General features: G+C 40.8%; 1 protein-coding gene across 1 annotated transcript in view; it reads left to right on the plus strand.

The window, feature by feature from the left end:
- The window catches only part of ABLIM2 (actin binding LIM protein family member 2), a 146224-nt gene that overhangs the window by 25353 nt on the left and 102000 nt on the right, over positions 1-18871 (plus strand). The window contains exon 2 of the mRNA XM_074148116.1: positions 15305-15448. Within this exon, the coding sequence (XP_074004217.1) occupies positions 15305-15448 (144 nt within the window). The remainder of the gene's footprint in view (positions 1-15304; positions 15449-18871) is intronic.

Raw genomic sequence — 18871 nt, forward strand, 5'->3', positions numbered from 1 at the left:
TGCAGCACGTGAGAGAGTGGGTTGAATCTTTTTTCCAAATAGCACCCAACCCACATTATCATTTGATAATCTTGCACGATAGGTAGCTTGTGATTGCAGAATTATGGCAATGTCTGTGTAACTTTCCAGAAGAGAGCGAAGCAGTGAAGATCCTTTTAGTCTCTCTGATTGCTTAGTTGATACTTCAGTTTGTTCTCCGTTTAAGCACTCAAAATTTCCATTGATTAAAAATCCAGGCAATATAAATGGTAATTTTTTATGTAAAACAATTATAAATTAACAATTAGCGATCTCTTTCTCTCTTTGTGTGCATGTGGCATCAGCCCACACAGAAAAATACATCTTTAAAAACCTGCTCCATGTGTTAATTTACTCCCAGAAGAAATACCCAAAAATGATCTAGGCATCTTTGCAATACCTGTCATCTTTCTTGCACCATTTGTGATCCCCTAAATGTCAAATTAATATTGTAGTTTAATTCCTCCTGTATTAAAAGGATATAAATTAGCCTTTCTGACTTCCATGCCTACTACGTACAGTTTTTGACCACGCCAGCTGACATTTATTGCCTCGTTCTGCTTCTTCAATTTCCCTCCCATAAAATGCCAGGCTCGGATTCTGGGTTTTATCTTGGCAGTTCTTGTTACAGTACCTTTTCTATTGCAGCCAGGATGCTTTCCCTTAATACAATACATCCCATTATCCTGTTTGCTTTCCCAGCTAAGCGCCAGGTATTAAGCAGACAGTTTAAGTTTCCCTCTTATGGTCTCAAGTCCTTTCTCTGATTAGTCCCTTGTAGTGCCTGACCTTTTAGAAAGCAATACCTTTTGTTAATTGCTTGCCTTATCCTTATTACGTGGCAATTTTTCACTGCTAAATGGCACATGTCAGCCTATAACCTCTACCTAAGCAGGTCTTTTCTTACCTGACACCTACTCCATTTGTTACTGGCCATCCCTATCCGTTTCATAAGGTCAGCAGATTTCCTGTGCAGCAGCTTCGTTTCTGAAGGTGCGTGACCTGTGGTGTCATCGCTGTGACTTTCATTATCATTTCGCTGCTAACCAGACTGTATCCCTTTACCCTCTGACCAGTGTCACTTTGTAAAACACTTTCTGGACACGCCAGTACTCTGTCACTCATTAAAAAGCCTCAAAACTTGTCTCATAGTCCTCTAAAGATTTTCTTGCACCTTATTTCTGGGTTTGATATACCACTAATTTTTCCCATTATACAATCTCTGCTAAAGGCTTTGCAGGCTTTATGTTTCATTTCTGCTCACTATTTCATGTGTACAGTTTTCTGAAGAATACTAAATTGTGCTTTTATTCTAGTGGGGGGTGTAAAAGGGGATAACACACCCTTCAGTCTGGATCTAGGTCTGCTGTAGGAAGATCCCCCCTGGGAGAAAGGAGTTGGGAGTGGGAGAGGTTCTGCTTTCATTCATCTGAGTTGCTGGCCAGCAGACAACGCCTGTCATCATGAATTTCAGGGCTGAAGGAAGCTCTTTATTCCTGAGAGATAACAGGGAGCTGAGAAGGACTCATGACCCACTTACCTCTGGAGCGAGCACAGCTGCCTGCTCTCCCTTATGCAAAGCTCAGAGTGGATTCTCAGCCTGGTCTCACATTCTAAGTTTTCCTGCTTCATAAATATGCAGCGTTGTCGGTGTCTTATACTTCTGTGCCTTGTAGTACAAGAGCCCTCAAATTGTTATTTTCCTCTGACTCGCTTGCGTGTGTGTTTCAATTAAAGATTCCCATGTATATGGTTCATTGCTGTGCTGGTGATGAAAAATGTTTTCTCAGGCGTAGACTTGAGGATGGAGGTGTTTGAGAGCAGGGGAGGTTTTGGTAGAGTATGACTGGTCACTGAAGGCATGGATGGGTGACTCTGCAAGTCCATTCCCAGCAGGGATGGGATTAACGTGAGAGGCTGGGCAGAAAGTTGGAAAATGTGGGTTTAGTTATAGAGACACCATTTATCCAACTCTTATCTCATCAAACCTTTACCCTTTTCATGTTTGTTTTCACTTTTACCATGTGTTCATCCTCTTTATTTGGATCATAAGTGTTTGAAGGCAAGAACCATTCCGTAGTAGTGCCAACTTTTAACACAACCACTAAGGAATACATCAGTTAATAAATGATGATCATTAAAAGGAAACATCTGTTTCTTAATTTTATTTTTGTCCTAGTGGTTAAGAATTACCAAAATCTGTATCATTACATACGGGATATACTTAATTTTATTGCATTTATTTGGTTTTTTTGTGATCATATTAACCTCAATAGAAAATCCAAATAAACACTAACCTGGATCAAAACCACTGTACTTCAGAAAGAACATGAAGGAGCCGTACAGCCAGTTTTTCAGACTTAGAAGGCAAGTTACCTTAAGATATACTGAGGAAAATCTATGAAATATGATTTCTTGTATTTTCCAGCATTTTCAAAGTAAAATTCATTAATTACAGATTGTTTGTGAAAAGTAAATTTCTTAATCTGCATTGAGACTGGACTCTGTAGTCTCCATTTGCTTTTAAACAATCATATATGCAGTTGGTTAGAAACTTTGTGGGTGACTTAAAGTCCAAGGATATAGACTCATAGAAGATCCCGAGTTAGAAGGGACCTACGAGGATCACAGAGTCCAACTCCTGACTCCACACAGGGCAACCTAAAAGTTAAGCCACCATGCAGTCCCAGAGGAGCAGGAGAATTGCTGCGTGCAAGCAGATATGTAACAAGTATTGCAAAGTCCCTGAATCTCAGGTGGTGTTTTAGCTCTGGTTTGTAAAAAAAGAAAAAAAAAATTGGTTAGGAAGTAATTCATATTTTATACTGAGGAAAAACTTCTACATTCTTCCATATTTAATAAAATAAATAATTGTTTCTAAATGTTTTCAAAGACAGGCTTTAGAAAAAGCTCAAAATGTGTCTGGTGAGGTGTTGTGAGTATGGGAGAAAGGAGCAGGGTTAGACTCTACACTATCACCTTCATTTACTATTGACATTCACTTTTACTGGAAAGAGGAAAGCGAGTACAGGAAAAACACATGAGTTAATTAGGAGGGGATCCGAAATCTTTTAAAAATGCCATTTACAACTGATGGTACCATAGGCTATAAAGAGTTTGCAGCCAACTAATCCATTTCTGCGTGGCCTAAATTCGTTGCTAAGCTGTCTGGCTGCTGTTTGCAGAGACATCAGTGAAGGCATTGACCTCAGTAACGTAACCTTGGTGAAAGGAAACCTGAAACAGAGGATGGGTGAGGGCATTGCTGTGGCTACCAGGACTTCAACTTGAAGTTGTAAGAGGAGCCAAGTGCCTCATCCTTTCCAATAGCAAGGGCAGGGTACCATTAATGCTTTCAAAACCAGGGAGATGCAGGTGTTTGGCTTGCGTTGATTTGAGAAATCAGGTTAAAGCTATATTGCTTTCGGGATCATTTGCAGCAGGGGTGTCAGCAGGCGGTGTCTGAGCTGTCTCGCCTGAGCTGCTGTCACTGCTGTCTCTTGTCACGCTCCCCGGAGTCAGCCCATCACACTAACGAAGTGCAATAGTCTTGTGCTCTGTGCCCGTGGCTGGTGCTGGAGTTTCACAGCAACACCATCAAAACCCTCCGAGCTCTTGGAGTGCGATTTCTCCTGTGCTGTAGGCAAGCGGTGAGACCGCAGGGGAGGCGCAAGGATTACACCTAGAATTGTAAATACAAATTAGTACACTATGTGACTGCATTATGATCGTATAATGTCAAAATGTGGGTTATATAGCATTTAGCCTTGAAAAGGAGAAAGCCTGGTGAGCGGAGGGAAAGGCTGTGTTAGAGTGAAAGCGCTTTCACTTTTCCTGCCTATTAATTTACGTTCCTTCAGAGCATTGCTATTTAGCAAAGTGCCTTCTGTGTTTCTGCCAAGCTGAAGTAGCCACTGGGGAAAACTAAGTAGGCCAAATCCTGCAGATATCTGGAGAGCTCTGCCAGGGTGGCTGGTGATGATCCAAAAGAGTGTGGGGATGGATTTGGCCTCACGCAGGCAGGACAACAGTACTGAGCAAAATAAAATGTTGCCATAAGGTTTTAATACCAAAAGTCTGTTGCTGCAAGATAATGCATATATAATAATTTTTGAAAATGGAATAGTTCGTAGTTTTGCTTTGATGTGCAGAACCTGCGATGTTTAGGTCTGCTCTCTGGGTCTCAGACCATGTCAGCCAGGGGCTATTTAAAGTTACAAACCACGTCTGGCATGGCCCAGGACAGCGGTGTGTCACCATACGGATTTCTACAGTCGGAGCTCCTCAGCTGTCCTTGTAGAAATGCTCGTTTTATTCCCAGTAGTCAATACTGGACAAAGAAAGCAATGTTTTGTTTCCTATCCATTACAAAATGAAAAGGTACTTTCTGTATGTAAGAAACCAAAGGGAAACACTCTGAAACTCGGGGGAATTCTTGATTTCTGCTGTAGTTGATGGGCATTTCTGTAAGATCTATGAACCATCAGCTGTTTCTGGCTTCTCATCAGGAAATATTTTCAAACTTGATCATAGTTGCATATAGATGCTTTTGAAAGATTGATGCTTTTTGTCTTAAAAAAAGGGCCTCCGCCCCCTCTTTATATATTGTTTATAAGAATTCGTCCATAGTGAGCTGGTAAGAGCTTAAAAAAATTCATGAGAACTTCATTATGTCATAAAATTTAGACTTTATTCTACACAAATAAGCCTTTTTCCCCCCTTTCTTTTTCAAACAAAGAAAAAAAAAAAAGCAGTATTTAAAGTTTTACAAAAATTGCTTTTTTTTTTTTTGGGTGGAAATTGGAAGGTATTGAACTTTCTGCAAAATGATTCAGCATCAACTATTGAAGTTGATGGAGACTCAGCCTCCCATGCATTTTGGATCAGTTCAATAGATTTTAATATGATTCAGTGCAAAATATTCTTCAACCTGCGTAGCCGAGTGAGCTTACTGTGCACTTGTGCATGGTGCTACACAAACTGTGTTGTTTTCACAGCCCTCCCTCAGCAGCATCAGAAGCTGTGGAGACCTGTTTTCACATTTACACCCTTGAGTAGCTTCTGTTTGTCAAAAGAGAGAAAAAAGCTGTTTCTTTGCTGCTCTGTAACCAAGTAGGCAATGACTGCAAAGAAGGATGGTGAGCAATGGGGAAGGGAGGTGGGTGAGTGGGTGGGAGGAGAGTGTGTTTTGGCTTCTGTGAAGCGTGCAGGGAAAAAAATAATCTGCATTGTGGAAAAGGGAGGTGCAATCCTGTTCCTTTTCCAGCACCCTACTCCAGGTTTAGCTGGTTTGTTCTCCAAGCCATCATCCCTTTTCCAATGCACACGTTACTACCTTCATACAAATTTAGTCCAAAGCAAGTAAGAGCTACAGATTTTAATCCTTGTGGAGTATTCACATGATAACTGGGCAAGCAAGTATTGCTTTAAATAGCTCCATTGCTGTTATTCCAGTGACAGGCAGTCCAACTCCGTATGAGCAATCCGGGGAGAGATTTTTGGCTGCCAGGTATCTCACTGACTGCCTTTGGGAGAGAGACATGCTTACAGCATCTCCTTTCAAAATCAGTGCTGTGCCCTCCTGCACCGGGGGACAGGGACCGCCTGGATCGGGGGGACAGCTAGAGGGGGGTTTCCTTGCTACCTCAGCCCATATTTTTAATTTTGTGGCCAGGCAGTTTGCAGATTTTCCTTCTTCGAGCATTTTTCCCCAGGTGCCTGGCACCACCTTGCAGTGGCTATGGAAGGTGGCACCACCCCATGCAAAGACAGTCATCGCTGGCACGTCCTGCGTCCGGTCCCTCTGGGACCCTGCCAGCGGTGGCCCACCCACCCTGTGGACGTGACAATATGTAGACTCCTGCAGGACACTATTTTTACCCGGCGGCGAGGTGTTGGCTCGCCTCCTGCCTGTGCGTGGGTGCTGCAGGAGTCATCTGACCCCTGGGCACGCTGGCGTCGGAGCGCTCCGTGCCGGCACGCTGCCGCAGCTCCCGCGCCCCGGCCCAGCTCCTCGCCCCGGCTGGACACCCAGCAGCGGTGCTTCTGGTGGCATTTCCCCTCTCGGAAGGCATTAATGCGGGCATGCCGGAAGATACAGGTACGGTGTGATGACTCCACGTTTTGGAGAGTCTAGACCTGAAATGACTTGTTTTTCAGCCGGAGCTGCGGTAACTAAATCGCTGATACTGCCATGAGAATAATTATTCAGTGTTTACATGGAAACGCAGCAGAGTGGAGGAAGATGGTTAAACATTTATTTTAAATTATGTCTCATATTCTTTTAATTATAAGAATGATGATTTGGAAATTAAAATGATACTGACAGCTGACAGCTCAATTTGAAAACTTTCCTCATTTTATTTAATTTAAGTTTACTTTGGACTTTATTAGCTTGTAATGGAAAAAAAATACCTATTGCTTTATGGAGATACATTGGGAGTGCTGTTCCTATTTCTTTTCTCATTGTAATCTTGATAAACCCATACAAAAATAGCCTTTATGTTGCTGCAGTAACCGTGCCTAAAATTCAGCAGAGACTTTTGCTAACTGCCTTTGGGTTTGGTAAATGTTTTATTATAATAATGAGGGCAGGAGGTTAGCTCGTGCTAGTCTTGTTTATGTGGCATGAATTTTGCGCTGAGCATATGGTGAGATTCGGAGCTCTTGTGTGTTGAGTACTTGTGCTGTGCTGCATCTCTTAGGCACGGTTGTATTCACATTCTGCTGGATAACACCTCTCCCTCCTCCCTGATCCCATAAACTCTGTAATTAGCAGTGAAAGCAAAGGTTGTTTCAGTTGTACTGTCTGCTTGCTGTCCTGTATCAGCTATAAGTTTCTGTTCTGATTATGATCCATAGGAAGTGCTGGAAAAGGCGTGCAATCCTTTCCTTTGTGCCAAAGGAAAGGCACTGTAAAAGCTGATGTTTTTAAGTAGTAGGCGCAGGTGTGGAGTTCAAAAAGAAATGTGATTCTTGAACCATGTGATTTCGTATTTTTGGACTACATGAATGAATTCAATTAAATAGAGACCTATTGACATAAAGATTTATTGCATTTGCTGAATTGCCTGTCTTAAAGGTATAGGAACTAAAGAGAGAAGCAGTAATAGTGCTGTGCTGTAGGAGCCGCAGCAGAGGTCTTGCAAAGAGCAGCGAGCGTTTCTGGGGGAGCGGCTGGACCCGCTCGGTGCAGAAATTCCCCACTGGGGAAGCGACTGAGCTCCTGTGCGCTGGCCTGGGGATAGTTCAGCCTCTGTATGGACAGCTGGAGGGCTTGAGGGAAGTTCAAGGCAAAACTTCTTTAGCTTTCCCTTTATTCTTGTGATGTTCTGCTTTGTTGTGAGCTGTATGGAAGGAAAAGGCATCGCGTTATAATGATAAGGTGCCATAAAGCATGCAAACACGTTTGAAATGGCTTTTAACACAAGCTGCTAATTGAGAAATATACTAAAACAGGTTACCACTAGATATTTAATGTACTTACAGGTTTGGTTCCTGTCCGTTTGGGCACATGTACTCCCTCCTGCCCTGGTGCCAGGACCACTGGAGTTCACAGCTGAGCAGAGCTGGGGCCAGGGAGTTGCTCTTCCCTGCTGCCCCGCGTGGTGGGAAGGATGGATGGGGAAAGCTTGTGGAGTCCCCATTTCACAATTGCCCTTTCTCTCATCCTTTCTGTGGAAAGGACCATCGAGGTCTCAGGCCCCCCCGTAATGAATCACAAGTTCTTAGGGAAAAAAGCCACCACCAGCTCCCTTATCTGAAGTAAATTTATAGCTCACACCCACGCAGTTCTCTGAGCACTGCCTGCATTAATGTATTACATACTACTGTGCTATATTATCCTTCCCCCCGACACAGGCATTTGAGTACTCCTAGTCACTGTATTTTACACACGGATACAAGGCAGGGAGGGAGCAGGGGTCAGCTTTAGGCACTTAAAAACCAGGAATAATGCTTCACGGGGATATTTAGAGGCACTTAAATACTTGTTTTCTTTGCTTGCATCTGGGTGTTTTTAAATACAACCCTGAATGTTTTGACTGAGGTGATACAAGAAAGGTTTGGCAAAAAAGCAGCTTGAACTCCAGTCTCTAATTCCGGTCAGGTGCTGCTGCACTCATCTGCTTCTCCTTGAATCCTCCTCAGAGAAGATTGCAAATTTAATTCCCCTCTGGGCTGCTGTGAACCACACCCTCCCCAAAATGCTTGATAGAGCGTTTCAGCAATCAATACTTCTGTCTTGTTTCTCAAATACTGAGTGAATAAATGGCATTTGGGTCTCATATTTGTTCATTTTGATTTTCTGTCACTGCCTTTAACTATAATGAAAGGTTTCAGTGTCGACACAGATAATTTCCTGCTAATTCCTTCACGCAGAGAAATATCTGTTACCAGAGCTGTGGTTTTTTTGGTTCAGAGTTGGAATGTGGCCTATGTCTTTGTTGAAAAAAATGAACATTTTTATGAACTAAACAGCTGATATTGGTAATTTTCCATATTACCGTCTTTTTACTCAAACAAAATTTTTCCGTCTCATGAAATGAATGTAATGGGTAGTGAAGAAGGGATGTTCCTGGTGAATTTATAGAGGAGCCAGTATTGCTGACAGCTGCTAAAGAAAACGGATGTAGCCTTTCTTCTGATGGAGGGTTGCTCTTGGAGGCAAATGACATTATATTTGTCCGAGCCTGAAGTGAAAGACTTGCACTTTTTAAACCCAACCTCAAGAACAGGATGAAAAAACCCAAAACAAAACACAAAAAGAATAGGGGAGACGACACCCCCCACAACCCCATTTGGTTTTCCTTTTACTGTTGTCTTAAGGCTCTGGTTCTAACCTATCCATCCAGGTACCTTGGTGAGGAATTAGCACTTTCCCTGGATTGAGACATAATTTTGGGGATTACAAGAATTTGTTCTTTAGAGATAAAATATTAATTCACATAAATGTTGTCTATCCATTCAAATTGCACCTTCGTTTAGTTCACAGCACTCTTTACAATGTCTGTATGAAATATCACAGAACAGAAAGCACCCCTCAAACCTCAAGTTCATCTCTGGGGCTCCCAACATAAGAAGCACATGGACCTGCTTGAGTGGGTCCAGAGGAGAGCCACGAAGATGATCAGAGGGCTGGAGCAGCTCCACACGAGGACAAGCTGAGAGAGTTGGGATTGTTTAGCCTGGAGAAGAGAAGGCTCTGGGGAGACCTTATAACGGCCTTCCAGTACCTAAAGGGGGCTACAGGAGAGACTTTTGATCAGGGAGTGTAGTGATGGGGTGAGGGGTAACGGTTTTAAAGAGGGGAAATTTAGTTTAGATACTAGGAAGAAATTCTTTACCGTGAGGGTGGTGAGGCACTGGACCAGGTTGCCAAGGGAAGTTGTGGATGCCCCATCCCTGGAAGTTTTCAAGGCCAGGCTGGATGGGGCTTTGAGCAACCTGATCTAATGGGAGGTGTCCCTGCCCATGGCAGGGGGGCTGGAACTATGTGATCTTTAAGGTCCCTTCCAACCCAAATGATTATATGATTTCAGTATTAAATTGTGTCATTTGGCCCTTTGTCATTTCAGGCTTCTGTAATTACCACGAACAGTACGTCTATGAAACTGTTTTTCAGAACAGGGTTAAATAATATGGAGTAAATGGGATACGTGGCCTTATTTGTGTCCGTATGTTGAAGAAAGCAGATGGAAGTCTTTATTATTAAAATTCATATTTGAGGTTTGATCCAAAATTGAATGTATATTCTTAAGCATGATGCTTCTTAACTTTTCAGTACTTGATTTCTAAGTTTGGAAGTCTAATGACTTCTATGGATCTTATGCTAAGTTAGAAAAAAATGCACCAAACTGGAAAAAGCATTAGGACTGTGTCGAATTCTGCAGTTTCTGGCCATGTGGTTTTTCATCAAGTTTGTAATCTACCATGAAGATTTCTCTCATTTGGCTGTCAGAGTCTCATAGCAAAGGTGTTTGTCATCCTCTGCGTGGACCAGTCCTAAACATGATCTTTTGCCAAGGGTTTGATTTCCCTTTAGCAGTTTGCTCGCAGCAGAGAGAAGGTGACATTTTCCATCCCAGGCTCCGGAGTGGAGCATGACCAAGGACACACGAATCTTCTGCCACCACCATCAGCTTGTCTTGTGCTGCTTCCAAAACACTCCTGTCTCAGCCAAATCTCGTCCCCATGCCTGGCACCTCATCCCAGTCCCCACTGCTGTTAAATCCTACTTAGTCTAGCAATGCTGAAGGAACCACGCTTATTCAAAGGGGGGGTTTTTGGACCACATATTGTGGATTTTCATGGATCTAGTGTACCTGTATAGCGTCCATCTCTGTCAGGCTTCAGCCTTTACTTCAGGTACTTCCAAAAACAAGGTCTTAGGCTTTCTTTTTAACATTAAAAAACAATATATTGTACCCTATCCTTTTTTTTCACCTTTATAAAAAGCTTAAACTGTCTGTCTGAAATTTTCCCTGAAGAAATGAGCTTGAGAACACCAACTGTGAGTAATGTCTCTGTAAACAGTTGAAGTTTGGCAAAGTTATAAGCACACTGAAAACATCACTTTGCAGTTGCCATCAGGTGTGGAATGCAGCTTTAATAACGAGTAATACCACTGCCTCCTCTTCCCCATGATACTTAACAGCAAGTCCATAAGTTTGAGCCAACAGTATAGAAGTAAATCTGAGGAATGCATCTTATTTGACATTTTTTAAACAAACCATTGCTAATTCAATAAGCCCTACTTTATCCAGAACTGCAGAATTATGTAACGCGTAGCCTGTTGGAAAGAGAGAGGGTGAGTCTTGACATCAGAAATATGTGAGCACTGGACATTTGGCAAGTTTATTGGCAATGATGTCTCCAGTAGATAGGTCTTGTACGCCAAAGAAGTGCTGTGGAAAGTGTTTGCTAGTTCACTTCTTGCCAGTTTTTATCCTTGTCAAAAAGTAAGTGCGGTCAGATCTTTTTAGGGTTTTAAGGATTGGTGGTTACCTCTGCTAGAGTAGGATGCGGTCTGGGAGAAAGGGAATATTTGGAAAATCAGGCATTCATTTGTATTTCCATTCAGAAAAAGTCATTTGAAGTTAAGAAGGAAATTTCTAGTTTCATTAAATTGTACAAATCAGGGTATGATTAATGAGCTCTTTAGTTAGTTATGATCCGATGATAATCTCGGATCATTGCATTCATCAGTAATTCACTGTTTCAGTCATTAAATATGTTGATTGTATCTTTTGTTGCTTCGAAGACTGATTTTGATACATAGGCATAAAAGTAGAATTCTGAAAATTACCATATGAATGTATTTCCTTTAATATGACTTGAAATATGTTAGAATCTTAACTAATATAGTTAATTTCTCAAAATTGTCAGCAGTTGCAATTTCAACATAAAGCACAATATACTTTAAAATATTGAAACTTAAACTAATATAACATTAATTACATCACTTTGTTGTGCTAGATGGAAAAATAAGTATTTAAAACTGCCTTCACAAGCATAGTTTTATAATGAGCCCAAAGGCACTGTTTTCCCACTGGGGTCTTGTTGAAATACTGAGTAGCTTAGTTCTGTACTGAGAGAAAAGCAAAATAATTATTCAGCTGTCTGCCATGCATATTTTAAATATGATTTGTGCTACTTGAAGATTAATGGAAGAATTCCAACAGAACTACTACATCTTTTCCTTTTTAATTTATTTTATAATGGAGTTGTTTTGGCTTTTTTGAATTCTGAACCTTGATCCAGAGACGTCAAGAGAAGCAAATACGTGATGTTCCCCTGCCCTTTAGCTTTGGACACTGAGCACCACGTTCATCATGGAAAAGCAAAGCTTTGTTTTCTGCCACTTTGCAAAAATTATCAGTTTGCAAAAATTTTCACAATTCAAAAAAACAAAGTTGGAACAATTTGCAGTTTTCTGCTGCTTTGCAGTACGTTTATCAATGAACTCCCAGCTGCAAGAAAGCAAACAGAGAAATGACATTTTCTCTGGAAATGTGACAATATTTTTCACTTTAGGGAGAGGGGGTATGTTTGGTGTGGAGGGCCCCCTCAGGGCTCCCTGGGGGTGCACCTGGGTCCTTCCAGCACAGGCTCTGTACTGGGACTCCTCGGCCGGGTTACTGCCCTGCCCGTGGGATGAGATTGCAGCTATCTGTCCCTCCGCAGCCCAGGCACCGGTGCTTCCGGAGAGATGCTGTTCAGAAAGCCTTAGCCATGGGAAGAGTTGAGCATGGAAAAAAGGCAAATGTTTAATCGTTTCAATCAGAATTTTATATTTAGAATGTAACTATTTAGGCCAAAATGTTCTGGGTGTGGCCAGCTCTTTCTAAGTCAGGTCTTCCATGAATTAAATGCTATAAATTTGATGCTTGTTGGTAATTCTGGAGGGAGCAAACCTTTATCCGTAGTTATAAACTTTTAGCAGCTACTCTTCTAAGTAACTCAGGAAAATACTCTATTCTGGTTTTTTACAGAGTTGATTCTTTATGAGGGTGGGTAGTTTGTTTTGGGCAGGTTACAGTAAAGAGAAATTCTCATGTCAAAAGTTAAGTATTGCAAAGTTCAGAGTTTCCTCTGTTTTCTTTTGAGAAATAAAAAACCACCCTTTCAACAATAAGCCAGACCCTTGAACTGTGTGTGCTGTTTGCTCTGCGTAAATTTGAGCATCTGCCTTTCTACAAACATCTAATTGCCTGTCGTGCTGTGTTGTTTTTATTGGAGATGTACTTAATTATAACCAGGGCTTCAGTAATAGCTCCAAAGTTCACATTGCCTTGAGCAGGACTTTTTTGACAATCCCAGAATGCATCATGTCAGGAGACAAGGGAGAATGCTAATGGGTGGTGAATAATGCTGTGGGCAGCTCAATCCCATGTATCTCCTTGGGAGAAAAAAAAACAGCTTTACTTACAGGAGTAGAAAGTGCTTGTTTGGCTAAAACTTGTAGAAACTCTCCTTGAAGAGTGGGTGGGAGGCTCAGCATCCGTCGTGGCTTTGGCCGGATTGACCAATCAGAATGACAGATGGCCCCTCCCTCCCCTGTCTTAAAAATAAGAGAGAAGAGGAAGAGAGAGATTTATGAGTTTAGAAAAAAACTAAACTACTTTAATAAAAATATTAATAAATAATGAAATAATAAATAATAAGAACAAAATTTAAAAAAAGGGGGGAAAAAATAGTATACAGTATATACAAAACCGTATCAAGCTCCCAGGATGATGGTCACGTCACCAGCAGGCACAGGCAAAAGTCCCAGACTGGACACAGCGATGGCCAGGAGCTGGATTCCGGATCTGGAGTCAGGAATGCTCAGATCAGGATCAAAGGCAGACGAACAGACAGGGTCCTCCTTGGATGTTGACCCTTTGATCCCTCAGCTTTTATACTGAGTGTGATGCCGATGAGATGGAATACCCTATTGGTCAGTTTTGGGTCACCTGTCCTGTCCGCTTCTCCCTACAGGTGTGACCCCTCTATGCTTTTCGCTTCCAACCCTCCAAACGGGCAAATAACAAAGTTACCTGACCTTGGTTGTTATAGCAATAAGTATAAGCAAGGGCCTCTCTGCATACCGTTCCTTGGTATAATCAGGTCTTATGACTGTGAGAGTGAACAGATTCTGAACAATATGCTGTTAATTTCAGAGTTTAGTTAGTTAGAAGAGGCCCGGCTTAAAAAGTAAAATTACAAACAGAAATTGGTTCTGTTTTACCTCAAACTGGGACAGCATCTCATTGAAATACTGACTCCTTAAAGTCGGTGGATGTGGAAAGGCCTTCTAGGTATCCAGCTGTGAGGATGAGGGTGAGAATAAAGGAGGAAGAGCAGTAAGGTTGGATATTGGAGAACCAGAGCTGGATGATGCTTACTTACTGATGTTGGTGTTGTCTGATATCATATGTGTTCAGAGTGACAGTACCATCACTGCCTCTGTATGTTATCCCTACCTATGGTGAAGGTATAGACATTACTGTTGTTTTGTTGTTGTGTGGTTTTGGTGACCAGTGTGAGTTTAATCCAGCTTCTTACAAATTTATCATTCACTTCACAGCAGTTTCATATGAAAAATTACTTCCTAGCTTGTGTTTTTGTTGGGTTTGTTTTTTTTTTTTTTTTCTTAATGTTGATGAAAGAGAAGGGTTACACAGCAGTGGCATTAACCCATGACTAAACCCTGAAGGGGAACACATCTGATTCCTGTTCATACTTAGTGTATTGGCATATGAGAGGTTGCTCCATCTTGACTGGTTGGTTGGTAAGTTTATTTTGAAGCTAAAATTAAAAAAAAAAAAAAATCTATTGCTTTGAAATAAGCAATCCAACCTTAGAATAAAGATGCCACATTACAGAAGAATGTCATTAAATATGTAATTTACTTAAAATACTTGATATGTTTTTCCTGTTACGTCCTTCACATAGGAAAAAAGCCAAGTCTATTGAGTTATAGTACAGCCCCTTTATAATTAAATGCCTTGATGTTTGCTCTCTAGACTCCGAAGTACATTGCGAGTACTGCAGCAGAATTGCAAGAGTAAAGTCATATCTCACCTGTTCTACATAATACATTGGGATGCCAGTTTATATTGTTCTTATCAATAGCCCAATAAATGCAGTTTCTAACTTATATCACAAGATGGCAGCAAATTTTTAATTCACTTAATATCTTACTAACCTAGATAAAACTAATCTTTTGAAATCATGGTTTTCTTACAAAATGACAGCAACCTTTGTTTAATGATGTGATATACGTGGTGTTTACAGAGATGTCAGTATCTCAGAAGTATGAACTCAAAACATCTACGGAAGTGTATTTCTATCTTAAAATCAGCTAAAAAGGTAATTACTTTGAACTTTAAATATCAGTAGCTCAGAGTGTAATAGTTGCTAAATCCCATTAAAGGTATTTTGGATAAAACCAATAGCTTTTATCTATAGTCTTTGGCTTCTTGAAGAGAAAATGTGACAAAGCATTTTTTAAAATTCAGATGGAGGCTCTCAAGACTTGATCATGGGGATTCTTTCCTCTACAAGCATTTCTGATTTATATTTGAAATGTTTGCAGGTGTGAACTTGGAAAGTTCTGAAATGAGAAACTTGGCTCAGCTCCCTTCGGAAATGTTTTCTCCTATGCTGGACAATACCAGAAGTTAAAACTGTTTTGTCTGCTTGACCTGGTTTGTTCCAGGTGCTAATTGTCATTATTTGTAGGTCTTACAGAAAATACCTCTGATGGCCTTTAAAATACTCTATTTTTTGTTTTCTCTTGCAGTTTCACAACCGCAGGCTGTACACAGCCAACTGGAGAAGCCATCAAGTACTGCAATTCTCTGCAATAACTGTGGAAACCCATGCAAAGGAGAAGTTTTGAGAGTTCAGAACAAATATTTCCATATTAAGTGCTTTGTTTGCAAAGGTAAGTGCTTGTGAGTAGGGCATTAGCACTGGGTGTGTGACTTCATGGTCCTGGAAACTTCACAAACGTATTTTACAATGCAGTCCATGCCTGAAAGGATTTACTGTAAACTCTATGACTGCTTACTGTAAGACTATAAACTTCCTAAATCCTAAAAGTGGAGTATGATTTGAATGGATGTAAACCCATGGAGTTTATTATAGAGTTGGGACCTGATGAAGAACAGGTGGAGAGAACTGGTAGTGAAACACGGTGCAGGGTTAGGAGAAAACTAACATTTACAAAGAAACTCGGAGGTTATCCCTCTCCCAGCTTTCTCATGCATGCCATGGGGTGGGCCATGGCCACATCTGTTCCGACTCTCTTGTGTTGGACTGTGATGTTTGAACCTGTGTGACCCTCTGTCTTTTTCCATTTTTGGGGGGAACTACTTGGTTTACTCTGTATATAAACCTGTACATACCTGTACATACACATACGTACATACATATTTCAAACTCTTTTAAAGCCACCTTTTCTTATGGCAAATTTTATTATCAAACTAGTTTTTCAGACCTAACTCAGGAAGAGAGCGGCTAATTTGTTATTCAGGAGTCTTGTCTCCTGCATGAAGCCTCAGTAACATACTGATATGTGCTCCATATAATTATCCTGATTAAATCCAAGCCCCCTTTTGTACAGGTCTCCTGTGAGAAAGCATTGACAAGTCCCGCGGGGAGGAATCAGAGACACAATTATACATTATACTTTTTCATTTCATAGAGCATCTCCTTTTAGAAGTTGCCAGGTCACCTGCAAATGCAGCAAGAGGATTCTGAAACTATTCACTTATCCCAAATTTAGGCAGTGCAGAGGTTTTTTTTCCCACCCCCATGCAGAAGAAGATGGTGAATATACTGTAGAAGCTGCATTAACCCTACCTGTCTGTAAGAGATAAGGAGGAGTTTGTTCACTTCAGGCAGATCTTAGATAAAAGAAAAAAAAATCACTACGTTAATGAGGAAGAAGCAGGGTGGCATCTGTCAGGCCCCCGTCAGACTCAGCTGGCACAGGAGGTAGTGTCAGAGACGTGTGGTTAAACTGCTTCTTGGTGTCAGGGCTCTTGGAGTGCTTATATTCCCCTTTACTAATCATTTTGCTAAGTGCTAAGTTTGCACACATGGATGGGGGTTTTTTTCTCCCCTCATTATTTAAATGCCATAATTCCTTTTATCACTTTTCAAGGGTTTCCGTCAATTTGCTGGCATCCTTCTGGTATCTGTTTTTGTTTTGTTTCTGGGTTTTATTTGTTGCTTAAGAAGCATAAGTTGCTTTCTAGTGTGGGTTTACCACATTAACGTGAGAAAAGCTGAAGAACAGAACAGGGCACTGAACATACATTTCACTAGCTAGCAAAAAGGGGAAAAAATCAGGTTAGGCAAATGTGATTTGGGATTTTAATCGTGCTCAAATCAAGGGATGAAAAAAATATAGTTAATGTGTTAGAATTTAGCAAAAAAAGGGTACTCAGTACTCCTGGTCAGTTGACCAGTTACCTCCTTTCAGCCTTGGAGGAGAGGTTCACGCCACGACCCCTTTTCTGAATCCCTTTTCTTGTCATGCTGCTGGACTGTTGTGTGTGGGCAAGGGTGATGATCCTGGGAATATATTTACGTTACAGTTGGCTCCTCCCTGTGGTGCATTTATTTTGATGGTACTCAGCAATGCAATTTGCCACCTCTCACCTCATCCACCAAAGATAGCACCTCAAAAGGGGCTGTGTGTCCAGTGTCCAGTGTAGCCACAGGGCAGTCCCAGGACAGATAATCCCACGTGTGGGCTGGCTGCATCGCCCTGCTAAGCTGCCTGCTGCCTGCCTGCTTAGGTTGACTGCCTCTGTATTAAACCATCTCATAGCCTTCATCAGAAAACCTTGGATACTTGTAAAACCACAGAAAATTATGTTCCTTCTCACAGTATTTACATATGTATAGCAAAGGAGATCACAGACTGACAAAGAGCCCATGAAGAAGTACAAATCACTGTCTCTTGCGAGGGTGTCTAGAGGTATTTGAGGTCTGTTTAAATGAGTTGATCAGTGACAAATGATATTACAGTGCAAGAAATCACACTTACCTTTTTGAATATGTGTGATATGTGAAACCCTTTATTTGATAGTGTTGGATAAATTATGAGGTTTTGGGAGTCATAAACATTGAATTGCTTCATTTATTTTTTTTTTAAGGTGTAAAGGTAGTTTTCTATCTTGCCTTACTGCTGTCTGAGTATTCCTATGAGGACTGTGAGTTTCAGAATGGTAACAGCAAGTACCTAGGTGCCTTTTGTATTTCAGTTAAACTATATAACTGTGCAAACCCAAGGAATGTCAGTGTAGAGCCATTCATCCCCACCCAATTCTTCCTGAATTCCCCAGGTAGTGCTTCTAAAGAAAACTAAGTTTTTAAAATCAAATAATCAAGTGCTGACTGATTCTTGTTCTTTTTCAAGATGGTGAGATGTACATCCAGATTAAAAAGTTTTATAGCAATACTGTGAACATCTGCTGGTTTTACTCAGTATCAAAGTTTAATAGGACTTACGGAGGTATATAGGCATTATAGAATCGTCTAGGTTGGAAGGGACCTTTAAGATCATCTAGTCCAACCATCATAAATAAGGTTTATACTTGTATCTATTCGTATATGTTATTTCTTGTTAAGGTGCACATCTAATCTGCTAGTAAAAGGCTGTAGGGAACATGCCATCTGGTCTCACTTCAAATTTTTACTCAGTCTGTAAAATATCTCCCATTTTAATCAGCTTTAATAAAAATGCAGTTATAATAGAAGAAATATAATGCAAACATTTTATTTGTTATGCTTCAAGGGCTTTGGTTCCCATGTTTGAGAATTCTCTTATTATTTCTTACTGCCGTAATGAAAGGGCCAAGAAAAATGACAAAAGGTGATGAAATATTGTGATAAAATATTGATGACTCAGACTATCAAATTAAAACAAGTTGTGTTGTCTAGTTCATTCTGAGGGTGTCTGTCAGGTCAGGTCTGCTTCTCATAGAGGGTATGGTATTAGGCAAAAACTCACTTGGAGCTTGATTACAACAGTTTAATTTAGTGAGCCAGTAAAGACACAGACTAACATAGAATTGTAGGTAGGAGAGACACAGGTGCTGCAATTATATTATTCTGGATAGAATCTTTGATCTTTCATAAAGATAGAAATTACCTTGGTTTAGGAGTGTTTGTCAAGTATTTCTCTTTCTATGATGTGATAGCATCCCAACATTTCCAAAGTAGCAATAACCTATGTCAAATGCAGTATTTAGGAAATATTGGAAGTGTGAATCAAACCCTAGTGTTTCTAGGTAGTCTGAATAGTTTGATTACTATAGCTTTATATAAAATCGGAAACTGCACTTTTTATAGT

The sequence above is a fragment of the Numenius arquata genome, chromosome 5, assembly GCF_964106895.1.
Source record: "Numenius arquata chromosome 5, bNumArq3.hap1.1, whole genome shotgun sequence".
Classification (NCBI taxonomy): Eukaryota; Metazoa; Chordata; class Aves; order Charadriiformes; family Scolopacidae; genus Numenius; species Numenius arquata.